At 56.5% G+C, this 17,663-nt stretch overlaps 2 protein-coding genes across 3 annotated transcripts; one reads left to right on the forward strand and one right to left on the reverse strand.

Moving 5' to 3' along the window:
- The first annotated feature begins 4,721 nt into the window (after positions 1–4,721).
- Positions 4,722–7,432, forward strand: SNN (stannin). The gene is made up of 2 exons (XM_083372631.1): positions 4,722–5,287; positions 5,836–7,432. The coding sequence occupies exon 2, from the start codon at positions 5,914–5,916 to the stop codon at positions 6,175–6,177; it is 264 nt and encodes an 87-aa protein (XP_083228757.1). The 5' UTR covers positions 4,722–5,287; positions 5,836–5,913; the 3' UTR covers positions 6,178–7,432.
- A 248-nt stretch (positions 7,433–7,680) lies between these two features.
- Positions 7,681–17,579, reverse strand: TXNDC11 (thioredoxin domain containing 11). Of its 2 annotated transcripts, none has more exons than XM_083372629.1 (12): positions 17,362–17,579; positions 16,398–16,614; positions 16,111–16,208; positions 15,485–15,614; positions 14,076–14,169; positions 13,689–13,801; positions 12,898–13,098; positions 11,832–12,576; positions 11,445–11,596; positions 11,072–11,181; positions 10,380–10,460; positions 7,681–8,554 (listed from the first exon to the last, which is right to left on the reverse strand). In XM_083372629.1, the coding sequence occupies exons 1-12, from the start codon at positions 17,529–17,531 to the stop codon at positions 7,942–7,944; spliced, it is 2,724 nt and encodes a 907-aa protein (XP_083228755.1). In that variant the 5' UTR covers positions 17,532–17,579; the 3' UTR covers positions 7,681–7,941. The 2 variants fall into 2 exon arrangements, with proteins under 2 accessions (XP_083228755.1, XP_083228756.1); XM_083372630.1 differs by having other exon boundaries at positions 7,681–8,550; positions 10,376–10,460.
- Positions 17,580–17,663: the final 84 nt, after the last annotated feature.

Here is a 17,663-nt window from a genome sequence, read left to right on the forward strand (position 1 = left end):
CCACAAAGCTCAGCAGCCTTGGCCTCCTGTTGCTACAGGAAAGGGAGTCTTGGTGCCAGGGTGTGCCAGACCCTGGCATGACCAAGGGGCCAGGAGTGGAGCCATTGCTTTGCTTAGGGTGCCTTTTGGAGCCAAACACGTCCTCCTCCGCTTGGGATACGTGCAGACGCGCTCACCTATTTTGACCTGGCCTGACCTGAATAGGCCGTCGGGGGGGGGGGGGGGGTGTTGCTGGCTTCCTTTGGTTGCTCCTGGAGATGCGTTGGAGACACATGGTGGGCCTCTCTGCTTTGGCAGCCATCAACAACCGAGGCTCAACTGGGCAAACGGGGAGGGTCTCTTCACGGGCGGGATTGCACAGCCATGCAAGTGACCTGCAGCCTCCTGAGGACCAGCAGATTTCTGAATGCGCCGTGTCTCCTGAAACATGTCACCCTACGGGAGGGTGCGGGGGAGTGAGAGCATCTCATTGTAATTGTGTGGCTTAAAATGGGGCAAGCTGGATGGTGCCCCACAATTAAGGGCTCCTTGCCGCCTGCATTCCTCTGCCTTCATTTCCCCACCCCCACTTTGTTCCTCACACAGTCCTTCCATTTATACTCCCCCCTCCCCACCCTCTTCTCCTCTCACCCCCTCTGCTTTGCTGAGCTCAGACTTCCATAAAAAGATTATCCTGCTAATTAAAGCGCCTGCATTCCTCCTTCCTTCCTTTCCTGACAACTGACCCGTTTTTTCCTAGCTGGAGCTAGGAGCCTGGAGCCAACCCTGCCCCCCCCATCACAAGCTGTTTCACAGGCTCCCTCTTGGAAGAAGGCTGGGGAAGGTGAGTGTGGGTCATCCCCACTTCCCCTTCTGCAGGTTGCACTCCCAGAGACGATGCTGAACTGGGGAGAATCCTCAAGCCCCTCCTCTCTGAAGCCGGAAACAAGGAACTGCTCCCCAAACGCTTGGTGCTCGGTGGGACATCTAAAGAACATTTAGTCCATCTTCCATTGAACACAAGGACGCGGTCCTTCTGCCACTGTCTTTGCTTAATTCTACTCCAGATGGTGGCCAGATGGTCTTTGCTTCTCCAGCAGAGGCTGGAAGGGCTGCTATGATGTGGGCTGAAGTTCCTTTCCCAACCTGCCTTAAAAGCCAGCTGGGCCCGTCTTCCAGGACAGCCGCAATCTTTTGGAGTAGCCGATCAATCCACCTGTGCTCCTGCAGCTCTCTGAAGTTGCCACTCAATCCTTTTCCATCCTGACAAGACCCAGTAGAAAGCAGTGATGCTGAGGCCTCCATTCTGAGTCAGGGAGCGCTTCCCCTAATGATGCTGCAGAAACGCACATGGGCCAAGAGGGTAGCCCCCCCCCCCTCCGGTCAAGCACTGAGCTCTGCCACCCAAGGGCCCTGGGGGCTCAGGGGATTAGTCCAGGAGAGCTGCCCCCAGCTGACATAAGCACTCAGGTAAATGCTTGGCAGGAGCTTGATCAAAAGCATGGCAGAAGTGGTGGCTTTTATTCCCAGATCTTCCCTTGGGGTGCTTGAAATTCACTCCAGTCAGTGAAATTGACTTCCTTGGCTTCTGATATTCTCTTCCTGTTTGCTAAAGAGCATATATTTGCTAAGAACCTGTGGGGTCTTCTTGCTGTCCATTGCATTTCCTGCAGATAAAATACCTTTGGTCTCTCTGTGAGCCCTTTGGGGCCAGGAGCAGCTTCCTTGCCCCCCCTCCCAAAGGAAGACTGCCCCCCCCCCAGTCATGTTGCCTTCCCAGCTGTGCCAAGAAGTTGGTTGCAGAGAGGGAATTCTTCCCAGCCTGTTCTGCTGGAGAGAAAAGATAAATAATTTAAGCTTCCATTATGTGAAAAAGCAAAGAGGCCAGGAAGCGTCTCCAATGAAGCCTGTGTCTATGTGAGCAAGTGTGTCCAAGTTCATCATTTATCTGAGGCTGTAATGTGCAAAACCAGATTTTGCATGACTCCCTTTCTCTCCACGGCTGCCTGGTGTTCTCTGCTGAGAGTGGAGACATGGGCACTTTTAGTCTTTATTTTTTTATCTTTTGTTTGTTTGAAATAATATGCCACACTGAACTTCTTCCATAGTAGCAGTACACACAAAAATAGCGTAGTATAACAGTACAATACAATCCAACATTAACAGAAAAGCATTTTTAAAAATCTTCCTATAGAAGCAAATAATCCAATCCTTTAAGGAAGATTGAGGAGACGTTGGCAAAACCCCCACAGTCTTTGATTGGGCACCCCAAAGAAGGCCATCCAGGCAATGAGTCTCAAAACGGAGTGGCTCTAGGGGACTCTCGTGCAGATCTCTTTCTTAGGTGGGTTTGCAGAAGCTCTGAGCGTGCAGGCAGGGCATAGTGCTCCTCCTGGAACTTGCCGGTGTAAAAGTTGGGTGAGCAGCGATGGCTCCTCTTCCCGTGGGAAGCAGAGTTGTGGCACAAGCTGCATGTTCCTTCAAAACAGCATCAAAAGGCCTTAATGGAGGTACATGTATGGAAGGGAAGCTAGTGAGCACGGCTTCCCTGGGCAGAAGGCCACTTTTGTTAACAGCCAGTCCCGCCATGGGCAAAACCCAAGATTACATAACGGCAGTTCCATCAGTGTAGAGTTTGCAATAACATCTTTCCAGATTTAGAGGCTTTGCTTGACCAGTTTTAGAATGACCACCTACAGTCCTTATTTGAAGGAAGCAGGGAGAACAGTCGGTCAGCTGAGGCTCTCCTCTCTGTTTCTTAGAAACAAGAAATATGGATGAGGTATCCTGTTGAAGCAAAACCCAAGGTGTCTCCCCTTCCTTCCCAAAGCAGAAGCCGACTCCCCTCCTTGCCAGGGATAAGGACCAAGGACAGCACCAAGTCACCCTCCCACTGGCACCTCCTGGAGCAATGTTCTCTCTGTGGCCTTGTCAGAGGCATCCAAGGCCTGAGCCCCCCCCCCCCCCCCCCACCACTTTTTGCAGACTTCAGGGGCATTGACTTGGAGTTCTGGCAATTGCTGTAAAGGGTGGAAATGCTTTAAGCTTTAAGCCTGGTCTACTATAGAGAGCGTCCTCTCGTATGGTATTGTGGTTTGGTATGCTGGTCTGACAGCCGCGGACAGGAAAGTATTACACAGGGTAGTGAGCACAGCACAAGACATTGTGGGCTGTTCCCTGACACCACTGGATGACCTCGCCAGGGCCCGCTGCCTTGGAAGAGTGAGGAAAATCCTCAGGGATGACTCACACCCTGGACGGTATCTCTTTACTCTCCTACCATCCGGTAGGAGATATAGGAATATAGCCAGCCGTACCAACAGGCTGAAAAATAGCTTTTATCCGTGGGCTGTTAGGCTTTTAAATGGGACGTAATCTTATGCAGAATTGACTTGGGAGGCCGGTGTGTGGTGTAGTGGGTTCACATGGTGTGGTGGGATGGAGGGTTTGTTGTCACTGTGTGTTGGGGGGAGAGAGCACGGGGGGGGGGGAGGCTCAGTAATCTCAATGTACACATGTTGTACTTTGACAATAAAGGTTTATTATTTATTATTACAGAAGGGAGCAGAATCTGCAAGGAGGGAGTCAGCTGTCCACTCCGAAAGGGGGTGGAGGAGACCCAGGATTTGAACCTTTGGAATAACTTCCAAAGGGGGCACAATTCCGGGGTGTTGAATTCTGGGCAGACGCTGCTTTGTCTTGTGACTTCCTAATCTTGGGCAGTAAACCTGCTCAGATCTGCTCTGGGAAAGCAGACGGGGATGAAAGTCTAATCACTGACTTGCTCTGTTGACCATGGCAGCCCTGACACACTTGGGGTGCCCAGTGAATCAGAGAGAGATAAATGTCAGTGCTTGCTGATTAAGAGTATTCTCCTGAAACCTGTGAGACAAATCCTCTTTCTGCACTGCAGACTCGGTTCCTCATCAGGCATTTTCTAAATATAAAGCTGCTAAAAGCAGTCAAATCTCTCTTGGTCACAAGGCAGAGAAATTAAAATACAGTTCCTGTTTAAAATTAGCTATGTTAAATCACTCTAAAGAGAAAACTGTCAACATTGATTCTAAGTCAAGCAGGGACCAGTTAACGGCTCTCTCCAAACAAGCCGCTAATAAGTACCCCCCAGAAGGTGCCTTGATCACCTCTAGCTAAATACATGTGAGGTTGGCGAGTTCTTTATGGTCTCTCTCCGCCTTTGGGTTTGTCTTGGTCCCTCACTAATGCAATGTGCAGCCTTTACCAGAGCCAGTGAGTCTTCTGAGGTCACCTGGTGCAAACCAGTAGAACAAGGAAGCAACCTTTCTCCAATGTTCAACAGAGCCTCACCGGGCAGAGACTGTCGTAGCCAGGAAGACAAACGGTTGAGCATGGAAAGGTAAGAAGCGGAGTCATAGCTATGAAGCTGGACGGTCGGGCCCAGCGGCCATCATCTTGGAAAGGGGGTCGACTAGCATGATGGTCAGCTCTGACTGCACCTCCCAGCTCTGAGGTTCTTTCCGGCACGGGAAGCTTGGTCAGGAGAATTCCAAGGGGAGCCGAGGCAGGTTGGCCTTCTTGCGTCCCTCCTGCTCGCGGTTAGCTCAGAATACCAGAAGGAGCCTTTGCCTTCGTCCGTGGGACCTCCGGAGAAGCTCCGGTTTCTGCGGCAGAGGAAGGAGAGGTGCCACAGCCAGCCGGTTTTCTTGCCTGGTTCAAATTATTTCAAAACCCTTGAAAAGTGAAACCCAGGGAGGAAGGGAGGAGGGAGGACCTCGGCCTCCGAGCTGGCTCTGGGCCTGTGGAAGCCCCCGCCCCTTCCCCAGGGGCTGGGTGGGGGGCTGCCCGCGGTCCTCAGGCTTTCTTCTCATTGGAGGCAGCTGAGGATGTGCAGGAAGCTCTGGACTTCGCCAGATCGAGAAGATCCTGGAGAGACCGTGGATGCTGGTGGAACCACGCGCGGGAGATCCACAAAAAGGATCCACCGAAGGAAGAGGCACCGGAAAAGCCTCAAAGCGCCAAAGCCGCAGCCGTCGGCTGGGGCGGCTGCACGGAGAGAGAGCGGCGGCGCCGTCCCGGGACGCCCCCCGCCCCGCCCCCGCCGTCAGCTGTTGCCAAGCGGGCTCCGGCGCCCGCGCCCATTGGCCGCCGACGCTGCTCGTTAGGCGGCGCCGAGGCGGCGGACGGCAGTGCGGGCTCTCGGCGGCTCCGGCATGCTGGCTGCGCGGGGGCCGCGGCGCGCGAGGGGCCGGGCCGGGAGGAGGAGGAGGAGGAGAGCGGCGGACCGCGGCTCCAGCTCGACGCCTCCCCGGGCGGAAGCGCGCCCTCCCTGGTGAGCCGCGGGGCGGGAAGGGCGGACGGGGGGCGGCAGGGGGGCTTCCCGTCCCCGCGCTGGGCGAACAAAGGGCGGCTGCTGCGCCGAGCCCGCCTCTCGGCTGCGCCCGCCCGGAGCGCCCGCGGAGGCCGGGTCGGGCCGGCCCTCTGCCCCACGCGCCACCGGTCGCCGCTTCGCCCGGCAGCCGCACGGGCGGGCGGGCGCGCCGCGGGATCCTTTGTTCGGCTGCGGCGAGCGCGCGCCTTTCCCCGGAGCGCCGTGACGCACTCGGCTCGGCCGGGCCGGCGCAGCTGCTCCCGGGCTCGGGGGGGGGGGGTTGCCCGGGCCTGCGAGCGCACGTGCGCTCCGCCCTCCGCCGGGGACCGAGACCCGCCGCCGCCCCGCCTTCCAGGGCCCGCCCCGCCGCCCCCGCCTTGCAAGGGGAGGGGGCGAGCCGTCCTCGGGGGGCCGCGTTGGGGGTGGGGTCGTTGGAGCCCCCGGGCGCGGGGCTGTCCTTGAGGGGGCCCTGCGGCCCTTCGTGGCTTAACCGGTCTCTGCCTCTGCAGGCACTGAGCCCCCCCTCCTCTGGCGAGGGACCAGCTGCCAGCCAGGAGAGGGCCGAGGCGCCTTTGCAGCCGCTCGCCATGTCCATCGTGGACCACAGCCCCACCACGGGGGTGGTGACGGTCATCGTCATCCTCATCGCCATCGCGGCCCTGGGCGCCCTGATTCTGGGCTGCTGGTGCTACCTGCGCCTCCAGAGGATCAGCCAGTCGGAGGATGAGGAGAGCATCGTGGGTGAAGGCGAATCCAAGGAGCCCTTCCTCTTGGTCCAGTATTCTGCACGGGGACCTTGCACAGAGAGTAAGGCCAAGCTGAGCCCTGGTGGCCCCAAGGCACACGGCTAGCGGGATTTCCACAGGCTGCAAATCCCACGGGGACTGTGAAGGACCACGCAGGGCTGCACCCACCACTCTGCCGAACGCTTGGCCGCTCGCAGCCATGCATGCGTGGGGAAGACGACCCTCCTTGCTCCGTGACATGCCTCTCCTTCTCTGGCACAAGGCCGGCAATGCACAGGTGGGACGCAGCGTGAGTCCCATTCAACCTGCTACTTGAATTGCCCACTGAGCCCTGACATAATGTGAGCAGCTGCGGAGTGTGTGAGGAAGCCGGTGTCACTTTTCCAGGAACTGGGAAGAAGCAACACGCTGGGCGTGAGCCATGCTTAGATTTAGGCGATGCTGCATGACCCCTACAGGGATTTCTCCAAAACCAACCCGGGGTGGGGGGGATGTTGGACTTGTGTCTTGTGTTCTAGGACAGATGAACAGTGCTTGTATTGGCAGCTGTGGCTGCAAAGCTGTTTCGTTTGTGTGCTTTAATAGGGGCCCAAATGTGCAGACGGGACCTACTTCCATGAGGACCTGCTAATGCTGCCTGGCAATGATGGGAATTATAATCAAATGAAGGGAGCCTACTCTCCCTGAGGTGAAGGTGTTCTTGGGGGAACAGCCCCCCCCCCCGTGGCCAGTGATGACTGCTTTTCTTTTGGGGTGCAGTCAGAAGGCTGCTGGGAGGCCGGGATTGGGGTATGTGCAGCAAAAGGGTAGAAAGCCCCCCCCCTTGCCTGTGGATGCACCGAGTTCCACTCTCGGTTGTGGGGTGGGGGAAGCTTAGCACTTGTTCCCAGTGAGTGTATTTTTGCAGCTAAACCCGGCCTCTTCAAGGGGGTTCTTTGAGTACCCAGCCAAGCACCCAGGGGAGAGAACTGCCCTCCTCCCAGTATCTTTGACCTTTCGCTCATTTCCATTTGTGCTTTTATGGCCCGAGGGAGACCCTGATGCTTCACAGAACAAGGGCCCCCCTTCCTCTCTCTCTCTGGCCTAAGCAACACACTGCAAGGGGAAGAATCCCCCATTTTGGCCCCTCTGACCAGCTGCCAAAATGCAGTAAATATAAAAGCTGGAGACCCCTGGGGGGGCATTTTGCACAGCCTTTGCCTGTAGCTCCCCCTCCTTTGTTCATGGCTAGCATTTTGGTGACCCCATCCTGTTACCCCCAACTGCCTAAGTATTGCTTGCCACTGACAGCCTCTTATGAAATCTCCCCCCAACACACACTACCTATTTCATTCTCCCAGAGCAAGTCGGAGGCTTCTTCAGCCAGAAGAGGCAGAGCCACTGTGCCAGGCACAGAGTAAGGGGACACGATGGGGTGGAAGCCCTTGCTCTTCCCACTCCTTAAATGTGTAATTAACACTCCTGGAAGTTCTCTAAAAAGAAATCCTGAAGGTAACTAGGTTGAACATTTTGTGTAAATCTGGTACCAATTTTGAGCAGAGGAAGGAAAAACACTTATGGAGTAATCTTACCTTGTTTGTGGGTAGGAAAAGAGAAGCCTCATTTGGGCACCCTCCAAATTGTTTAATTTAGGTTAAATTGATACAAAAGCTAACAAATTAGTGCAATTTTAAAGTGCAAAGAACAATCCCTGCAATTTGACAATTTCACAGATCCCGAGACCTGCCACTTGGGGTCCATGACTCATTAAAAAAATACTCTCATTTTTCTAGTCCAGCAAAAGAAGGGAGGTTAACAACATTTCAATAAAGTTTGCGTAAAGGTCTCTGCTCCAGATTTGGCTGGCTTGTCATTCCAGGCTCAGCAGAGCTACTCCGTCCAGTTCTCCTTGCTGTGCTCTGCGGGGGCCCTGGAGTCCAGCGGGCCAGCCCCCTCCTTTTCCACCTGGGGAAAGGGGTCCTGCCCAGAGGGGGGGAGGCTTGCGGCATCCTCGGGGGGGAGGCTGTGTCCCAGGCCCGATTCTGCTGCCCGATGCTTCTCTGCAATGGCGAGCAGGACTTTCAGGAAGGCGTTCTCGGTCAGGAGGGTCTCTGAGGCCTCGGCCAGCTTCCGCAGCTTCTCAGCCAGGTCTTCCAGCTGCCAGCTCCTCTGGCTGCACAGCCCCTGCAGCTGCTCCCGGTGGCTCTGCTGCTGCTTCAGGATGTGGGTTTCTCGCTGCAGCCGCTGGCTCTCGCTCCGGGTTTCGGACAGCTGCCCCTGCAGCTGCCCCTGGGCCTGGTGGAGGGCCCGGATCTCTGCCTTCAGCAGCCTGATCTCCTTTTCCAGATGGGCGATGTGTGCCTGCTGGAGGTCGGTCTCTTGCCAGAGTCCGGGCCCCCAACCCGCAGCCAGGAAGGGGGGGCTGGAGTGGCGGAGGATGAATTTCAGGAGGTTGGGCACACTAACCAGGGAAGTCATGGGAAACTTGGAAGTCTGGTCCTTCCTAGGAGAGCAAAGAGAGGGGTGAGCCTGGCTGGCACCAAGGGTCAAGGGTGGAATAATGGAGTGAGTTGTTAGGGACCTTGGAGGTCTTCTGGTGCAATCCCACAATCAAGCAGGAAACGCTGTACCCTTTCAGACAAATGCTTGTCCGATCTCTTCTGGATAACCTTCTGCTGATGAGTGCCTGGGTTGAGAAAGTGGCCCAACACCCCCCCCCCCGGCACGTCCCTCCCTTGGCTTTGAATGTGCTAAGCTAGGAGGGCAGTGCGGATGGGATCCCCAGTTTGGGGCGAGTCTGGCTTCTGGTGCTGATCTCTGAGGCCATTGTAGGACTCCCAAGAATCCACCTGAGGATTTGAAGATGGCAGGGAGGGAGGGAGCTGCTCTGCCGGTTTCTATTCCAGGAGCAGAAGGGCAGGAAATGAGGGCTCTGGGTGGTGACGGCAGCAGCTGTGGAATCCTGAGAAAACCACCAGAGCAGCAGCTGTTTATTCATCCTGCCCAACATCAGGCCAAGATCCCAGCTGGCAAGTCCTGGATCCCTCCAATTTGCAGGTCCAAGCCACAATCCTGCTGGGCCAGCGCTCCTCGCAACTTTGCAACAGGTGACATTCCAGGCGAGCAGCGTTTGCCACAAGCAACAATTAAGTTAATTGTGGCTGAACTTGTCAGTGTTCCCAGCCCCCAGCATTTCAGGTGACTGTAAGGGGTGGGGGCAGAAGCAGCCTCTGGCCCCCAGTTTTGCTCTCCTGTGCTCTCTGCAACCACCCCTTAAAATGCTGCTGTTTAATCACAAAGCCCAGGGTGGGAAGACAGTGAGCAGGAAGTCCGCACTTTGGGTTTCACCTCGGGCAACCTGTCATCCACTTAATCACCGCGTTGCCTGGCTGGAGAAAGCAACTCTGGCCGACTTTCTATGCACAATGGCACCTGTGGGGTGTCCCAGGGACGGCCGTGTGGCTTTGGCAGCCAGATTGGTTAAGACTAGAAACTGGGGACTACGAGTTCTGATTCTTCCTAGCTAGGTGACTTGGGCCAGTTCCTCTCTCAACCCTAGGAAGCAGGCAATGGTCAGCCTTGCCAAGAAAACTGCTCATCCAGGCAGTTAAAGGTAAAGGTAAAAGTTCCCCCGCACATGCGTGCTAGTCGTTTCCAACTCTAAGGGCTGGTGCTCACCTCTGTTTCAAAGCCAAAGAGCCAGCGCTTGTCCGAGGACGTCTCCGTGGTCATGTGGCCGGCATGACTAGACGCCAAAGGCGCACGGAACGCTGTTACCTTCCCACCTTAGTGGTCCCTATTTTTCTACTTGCATTTTTACGTGCTTTCGAACTGCTAGGTGGGCAGAAGCTGGGACGAGTAACAGGCACTCACTCTGTTACGCGGCACTCAGGATTCAACCCGCCAAACTGCCAACGTTCTGATCGACAAGCTCAGCATCCTAACCCACTGAGCCACCGCGTCCCTTCCGGACAGTTACCAGGAATTAATTCAGAGGTAACGGCAACAAAAATATTGCTTTTAAGCAGACAGCCCTTTCAGATACAAATTGGTTTCTTGTTGCACTGAAATTCTGCTTTCTAAAAAAAGCAGTATTTTATGCTAATAATTTACAAGACTAGGTTGTGAACTAGAGAGTTTTCATGAATTTTCAAAAAGCCTGGGAATCTGCTTGCTATTTTATCTTGTTATCTGCTTGTACAATTGCAATACATTTTTCTCTCTGATAATCAAGGCTTTTACTCAATCTAACATACTAAGTTTCTTTCCCATATTATACGTATATCCTATGAAAACCTCACAATCCAGATGCAAAATGTGCTACTTGCCGGTCATGAGGAAAAAACAGGATGTTGGGTAGGTGGTCCGTCATGAATTCCCAGGGGAGATCGTTCTGAGAAACGTCAATCCTGTTAAAACAGAGAAGTATGCAGGCTTCGGCACCCTCGTTTCCAAGGAACAGCAACTGGCCGGGGGTGCAAACCTTTGGGCAGAACCGGTGCAGCTAAGTCAAGCATCAGCAAGCTCTGCTCAAAATATCTGACAGACAAAAAACTAAAATGGCTTCATTTGGATTTAAACAATTGGGATTTTTCCTGCAGTATGCAAATCACACCTGGCAAAAATGAGCAAAGCAACAGGAGAAACAACCTTTAGACAGCACCTCTCCTCCTTTAGGAGCCCCACAGAGCACCTACCAATTAGGGGTCACACCTGATGGCTTCCCCCTTCTCTCTGTAGAAGGGCAGGAGAGGAAAGGGGACGGAGGGAGATCCTTTGTGCCCCAGTTTTCCTCACTTTCCTAGCAGGGACTTGGCCAGGAATAGGCAGGAGGGGTCCCGGCTGTAGACAGGAAAGTCAGGCAGGTGCCCAGACACACTGGCCCCCTCAGAGGTTACAGCTCCCTCTAAATGGCACCAAGAGCCCCAAGGCAGAGGGGGTGAGGTAGCCGCCTTTCCCTCTTTGGCACCAGGAAACGATCCCCTCGGATTCCAGGAGCACGAAGGCGACGCCTGCCTACCTGGCCACCATGAAGCGTGATGGGGGCAGAATCCGAGCCAGCTGGATGAAGATGTGGCTGAGAGATGCGCAGAAGCCGCACCAGGGGGCATAATAGAGCAGCAGGACAGCCTGGGGGGGGGGGAGGAGGGAAGGCAGGTCAGGAGGTGACACAGGCAGCAGTGGAAGGAGACCCCATGTTCCCCAGCCTGGGAAGGAAGCCCCTCCTTTCATGGGAGAGCGGAGACCGTCTCAGGGACAGCTCCTCCCAAGTGCTTTGGCCAAACTCTTCCCCAAGTGCAAATCCCTGAACTGGAAGGTCCTGGCGGTGGGAGGGGGGAGCTGGGGTGCAAAGCAGCCCCCAGAAGGAGCTCTGGGCACCGCGCCAGCATCACCTTTGGGCTCCTCAGGATCAGCTCGTGGAAAGTGCTGGTGGTGATTTCCTGAACCAGGTGCTGCTGCGGGTGGGCCTGGCTGGGCCGAGGGTCACCAACTAGATGCCTTTTCAAGGGGCTGTACAGGATCGTGTAGTTTCGGATGAAGGTTTCTGCAAGGAGTAGGCAGGAGATCAGGGGGACGTCCCAGTCCTCCCGGCGGGTCAAGGAAGCAAGATCTGCTCCGGATCTCCTTGGGATCGAGCACGGCATAAAAGGTTTGCGGGAAAGGAGGGAAGGCGCTGAAGAGAAACTGCAGCATTCCCTGGGCAAAGTTTCTCGGCTGCCGTCCTCCTCCCGCCCCTGCCGCGAAGATGGAGCCCACGGAGGGGCAGCAGCAGGCCGTACCAAGGCTGGCTCTCAAGAGGGCCGGTCTCTGGCCCAGGACGTAATGCACCTCTTCCTTCAGGTCCACGATGGCAGCAAATTCCTTCGCCAGGGGAGAACCAGCAGCCCCCAGTCTCTCCGCGTACATCCAGAAGAGGTTGGAGTCCAGCAGGTAGAGGTTGAGGGTCTTGTTGGTCCTGCAGCTGAGACCGGCCATGGCAGAGCCAGAGGGGCCGGCCTGCTCCTCGACAAGAGGAAGAGGCTCGGAGGCGTCCTCCTTCCGGCTTTTTCCATGGGAAGCAGAGGAGACTTCCAGCGGGTGGAAAGAGGCCCCTTCGGCCCTGACCAGGTCCAGCAGGTCCCTGTTCACTGTCCTGCAGCAGGCAGTGTAGGAGCTGAAAGGGCTGTAGAAGCTGAGGAAGTCGTTGCACCAGGAAACGGTCTTGGACACGACGTGGAAGAAGGTCCGTTCCTTGAGGTAGAAGGAGTCCACGGCTGCCTTGATGGCCATGAAGCTGCAGTGAAGGCGCACCAGGGGGCTGGGCTGCACCCCACCCGTCTGATTGATGCACAGCTCACAGACGTTGTGGGTCCGGGAGAGGCTGTGCCACTGGGCGGGCAGCAACACTGTGTTGCAGCAAGGGGGGCTGGAGCCGCTTTCAGCTGTGGGGAGGTGGAGGCCCGCAGCCACCGAGGGGCCCCCTCCCTGCAGGAACTGGGGGTGGTCTCGCTTGCAGCTCTTGTACTCCAAGGCCAGTTGGGAGATCTGGACAACAGAAGAGGAAACCGTGACTCTGCTCCTACCAGGGAACCCCACGGCCTCAAGAGGCAGCTCTGGGAGCAGAGGCGGCTTCTTCCTGGCCTAGGCTGACCAGCAGCCATCCCAAGCCTCCTCTCCTCCCTTGGGCTTGTTCTGGGATGACTGGCCAAAAAATGGCTTGGACCCCAAATTTCTGAACTGCAGATTCTCCGCGGGTGACACTGCTTGGGGCCAGCACAGGACCAAGAAGGGGCAGCTGTGCCACCAAGGGCCAGTCCAGCACAGCCAGTGGCCTGCGGGCAATGCCAGGCCATCCCTCTCACTCACCTCATCCAGGAGGGGGTGGCTCTCGGCCAGGGGGTCAAAGGGCAGGAAGAGAAAAAGGGCCGGCCCCTTCTTCAGCTCATTGTACAGCAGGAGGCTCTTCCCCCCATGAGGTCTCAGCCAGTTGAGGAAGGTCTCCCGGTTCTCCAGGGCCCACTTCCAAACGTTTTCAGCAGTGAAATTCAGGGTTTCATGGGGATAGAGCTGAAAGGAGGGGAGAGTTGGTTCTCAGGTAATGCAAGCAAGTCACTGAACGAGCAGCTGGACCAATCATCTGACGGGATGCAGACCACCCTCAGCAGATGCTCCTACCCACCCAGCTATTGCACCCCAGGACTGTGCACGAAACCCCTGCAAGGGTTCCAAAGAAGCTGATCCAGGAAGGAAGGTTTCCTGTGCCCGACAGAAGGAACTGGCAGCATAGCTCATAGGAGCAGAGCCCACCGGCAAGCAGGATCACCCAAGAAATTCCACCCGGCACAGGAGGTCACAGGGAAGGGCAGCCGGCACAGCTCTGAGCCTGGGAACTGCTGAGCAGAACAGGATTATGGGCTGATTGAAACAACGTCGGCCACTCCATACCCTCCAGCAATGAGGGTGTCTTTACCTTTAATTTTTTGTTCAAAAGCTGCTCCTGCCTGGACCCCCTTCAGAGGAACAGTTTTGTTTCTTTACAGATGCTTCCTCTGCCCAGCAAATCTGCTGTTGAGCCCAGAAACAGCTGCTGGGCTGTTCTTGGGGGAAGATGAGGCTCTGCTGGCTCCCAGGCTGCGAACTGGGATGGCATTACTCACAAGGGATGCGTTGACGTGTCTATGCAAGTAGATGGTGCCTGAGTCGGTCAGCGCAATTTCCTTGGCAAGCAGCCTATCCGTGATCACCCCAAAGTGAATGGTTCCCAGGTGATCTGTCAGAATACATCAGGGATCCCATAAAGAAAACAACAACTGCGCCACAGCTGGCTTTCCCCAGGAGCCCGCTCAGCAGGCAGGGTTGCTTGTCCACCTTCTCTGACTACTACCCAGATCTGCGACTGGTGCAGAGGCCTCCAGCCTGATCTAGCCACTTCAGCAGCCAACTGAAGAGCACGGGAGACGCCATAAAAACCATTCCTACCCCGACTCCTCTGAAAGTGAAAAGCCAGGAAGACCACAAGCCAAAAGGGGAGCCCCGTCACTCACCTTTATTTAAGGAGTGCAGTGCTGAAGCAAAGAAGGTCAGGTAGCCGGGGGGCTGGGGAGAAGCGTTGAACTCAAAGTAGCCCAAGACGCCGGGCTGCAACAGGCACAGGAAAGGCAGGACAATATGAAGGTGGCAAGTCCCTTTGCAGGCAGACGGCCGGACTCTCTGCTGCCGGCCAGAGTGGGCAAGGGGAGGCAGACTACAAACACCCAATTTACGAAAAGGAATTGCACCGGGCGCAAGATCCATCAACTGCCCAAATGCTGCAAGAGCTGGGAAAATAAAAATCTGACTTGGGCAAATTTTGGGGAGGGAAGCAGCTAAAAAGACCTGGCAGAAAAGCCAGCCCGTCTGCTCAGAGGCGTGTGTCTTTCCAGCTGGCTCCCTCTGGTGACTGGGAGCAACAGAGAAAAGCCGCAAACCACAATCAGACCACAAACTCAGCTTAGGCAGGCAGACACCAGAAATATAAGCAGTAACTGGAACGCCAGGTGATATTTGCTTCCTGTTCCTCTCCCTTACCCTAATCTACTTGGTCTATCTGGAGAAGCACAAAAACACAATTTCAAAACTGGGGAGAGCAGGGGGGGAAGGCAGGCACTGCCTGCAAAGAAATCCTTCGCTTCACTGCCCAGAGATGGGCTGCTTCTGAGACGCTGCCAGCTGTGACGTGCCCAACCTCCCCTCCCCCATCCCTTAAACAGAAATACATCCTTGGGTTTAAAGCAGGGGTGTCAAACTCAATTTCATTGAGGGCCACATCAGCATTGCGGTTGCCCTCATGGGGCCGGGTGGGTATGGCCTGGGTGGGCGTGGCCTACTGGGTGGGCGTGGCTAGAGTGCGTATGGCCTACTGGGTGGGCGTGGCCAGCTCTACATCGTTTGCATCAAGGGTGCCTATGGGGGCCTGGTCAGGAGTGGGACAGATCTGAGGGTCTCTGGCAGGAGGAGGGTCTCTGGGCCAGGGCCAAGGCAGTGGGGGCCGTTCCCTCACTGTTTCCAGGATGGCTTCGCGGGCCACATGAAACCACTTTGCGGGCCGGATCCGGCCCCCGGGCCTTGTGTTTGACATGTCTGGTTTAAAGCCTCTGCTCTGAAAATGCAGAGGTGATAATTTCCTCCAATGATTACCTCAGTTCACGTGGGTTTCTGACTTTGGGAGGGATGCAGAGATTTCAGAATGTTATCGTGCTGACACCCCCCCCTCCCCCGGACCCATGGCCCTCTTTCCCAACATTGTGAAATGGACCCGGCCAATTAGGGAAGATGCCAGCCAGTTTCTATTTTTAGGAGCCTCAAAAGAAACGGCTGTGCTATTTGCAGTGAAGGATGGTAGGACTGCCTTTGAAAGCAGCCAGGCCCAACATTAGAGGCCTGGCACTGTCACCCCCAGAGCAGAGTAAGTTACCTCGTAACTGGAGAGGAACCGTTGCAGTCTGGACTGAGATGAGATGTAAAGGAGGGGAGTCATCACTCGGCGGACAAATTTCTCAATGTAAACAGCATTCATCGGCCCTTTGTATTCGATGGGCCCAAAGCTGCCATTGAAGAAAACAAAAACCGTGTCAGAATCTGCCAATATCCTACGCCGAGAATGGCTGGAACTGGCAAAGGCAGAACCTCAACATTAAAGGCCAGGAGGGTCTGCCAAGGAAGAATTTAACATAGATTAATATTAGTTAATACAGTTTCTTCAGATTGAAGATGCAGCCAACTCCTGGCTGGGCAAGAGGTTGCTGGGCATCCCAGAGAGGAGAGGAGCTCAGTGTCAACCTGATGGCCTTCTCAGCCTGCAGAAACTCCCTGCCTGGCCCCAAAGAGCCGCCTGAGCGTCTGGAAAGGCCCAAACAGCAGTGAAGAAAAGGCTGGCAACAGCCAAAGGAAGCAGCAAGTGAAACCAGAATTGGAAAGAGCCTCGCTGGAGCTACCCTCAAGTCCCACCTCCTCCTTTCGCTCAGGCCTCTGGGATTACGGGATGGTCAGTCGTTTTTCCTCCCATTACAGCTCCGATATCCATTACACAGAAGCTCTCACCTCTGATGGTACAAGTATATCACAGGAAAGTAGAAGAAATGCTTCTGCTTTCGGCATTTCCCTTGGTTCCACCAGCAGTTGATGGCTATAAACAACACCTATGGGGGGAAGAACATAAAGCAGGCAAGCGCAAAAGGCTTGGCTGATTCAGAAAGCATTTTTGAGACACACACGGCAATCGGTGAGATCCTGAGCTGCAGGCCGTGCCTTAAAGGATCTGCACCGGACCAAAATTGGCGACCCCTCCGAGGCCTGGCGTTGCACTGACCACAGCCACCCTCCTTTACCTGATCTGCCAGGCTCTTTGCCACTTGCTCGATCTCTTCCCGCACGGCGGCTGACTGGCCACACCACGGGGCGTAAAAAAAAACCAGCGAGATCTCCGAACTGCGACGGATGTCCTCCGCTTGGTCCAGCTGCCCAAGAAAGAGATCGTGGACTGGTGACGTCGAAGGGAAGAAGCTGACAGGAGGCTTGGCAGGCCTTGTCACATCTTTCGCACGGCTGTGGGAGGGGAGAAGGGGGCTCAGAAACCAAGATCAGCAGAACCGCACCCTCTCCATACTAGTAGACAAAGCGGGAAAAACAATGACAGCTCTTCAGCTCACGGCCCGTTTGCAGGAAGAGTCCTTTGAGCTCAGCCCACACTGAACACCGGAGCGAGGCCAGCCCCGCCATCAGGGAGCCGTAGGGGTGCCTCCTTCGCCCACCTCACTCTCCACCCCGGCCTGTGAGAAGGGAGCTTCCAAAGGCTGCAGAAGAAATGCTCCATCCCGGTCTCCGGCCTGGGAAAGGCGGGAGGGCAGGAGGGTGAGGCAAGCGGCCAGCAGCTTTCCCTGGCTCTCTGACCTTTCTGCCCCTCGATTCCCAAAATGCCAAGAGAAAGTTTTCAAACACGTGTTTAACGCGGAGGGCAGAAAGGGTGAAGAAAACGGAGGGGCAGGCCCCGAGGATCCCGCAGGGTTATTTCCAAAGGCAGCTGCTGCGCTGGAGGGTCGCCTTCACGCCCCCCCCCGCCCCGTTAGCCGCATCCAAACGGCTCTCCCGGGCCAGGCAGCGCTTCCTTCCTTCCTTCCCCACTCGGGAAAAGACGGCTCGCCCCGAGGCCCCACGCGGCGCCTCCACCGGCCCCTGCCCGCGAAGGAGGAGGCGGAGTGACGTGGCGGGGGCCCCGCAGCCTCTCCCGGCCGCCTCCGCGCGCGTCCCTCGCCCCCCGGGCCCCGAGACCCCCGCAGGGCTCCCTCGGCTCACCCGCACGAGGCCCGCAGCGCCAGCAGGCAGGCGCAGCCCAGCACCAGGGCGGCGCCGCACAGCACCTCGGGCCGCCGGGCCATGCGGGGGGCGGCGGGCGCTCCGCTGCTCTCCTGCGCGGGCGGCGGGGCGGCGGCGGCGGCGGCGGGGCCTTCGCTGGCCGGCGACATCCCCTCCCCGGCGGCCGGGCCTGCCTGCCCGAGGCGGGGCCGAGCGCGCCTCCGGGTCGGGCCCACGCCGGGAAGCCGAACGGGGCGCCGCCACGTCTCCCGGCCCGCCCGATGACGGCGCGACGGGGCGGG

The sequence above is a fragment of the Vipera ursinii genome, assembly GCF_947247035.1.
Source record: "Vipera ursinii genome assembly, chromosome: 13".
NCBI classification, from domain to species: Eukaryota; Metazoa; Chordata; class Lepidosauria; order Squamata; family Viperidae; genus Vipera; species Vipera ursinii.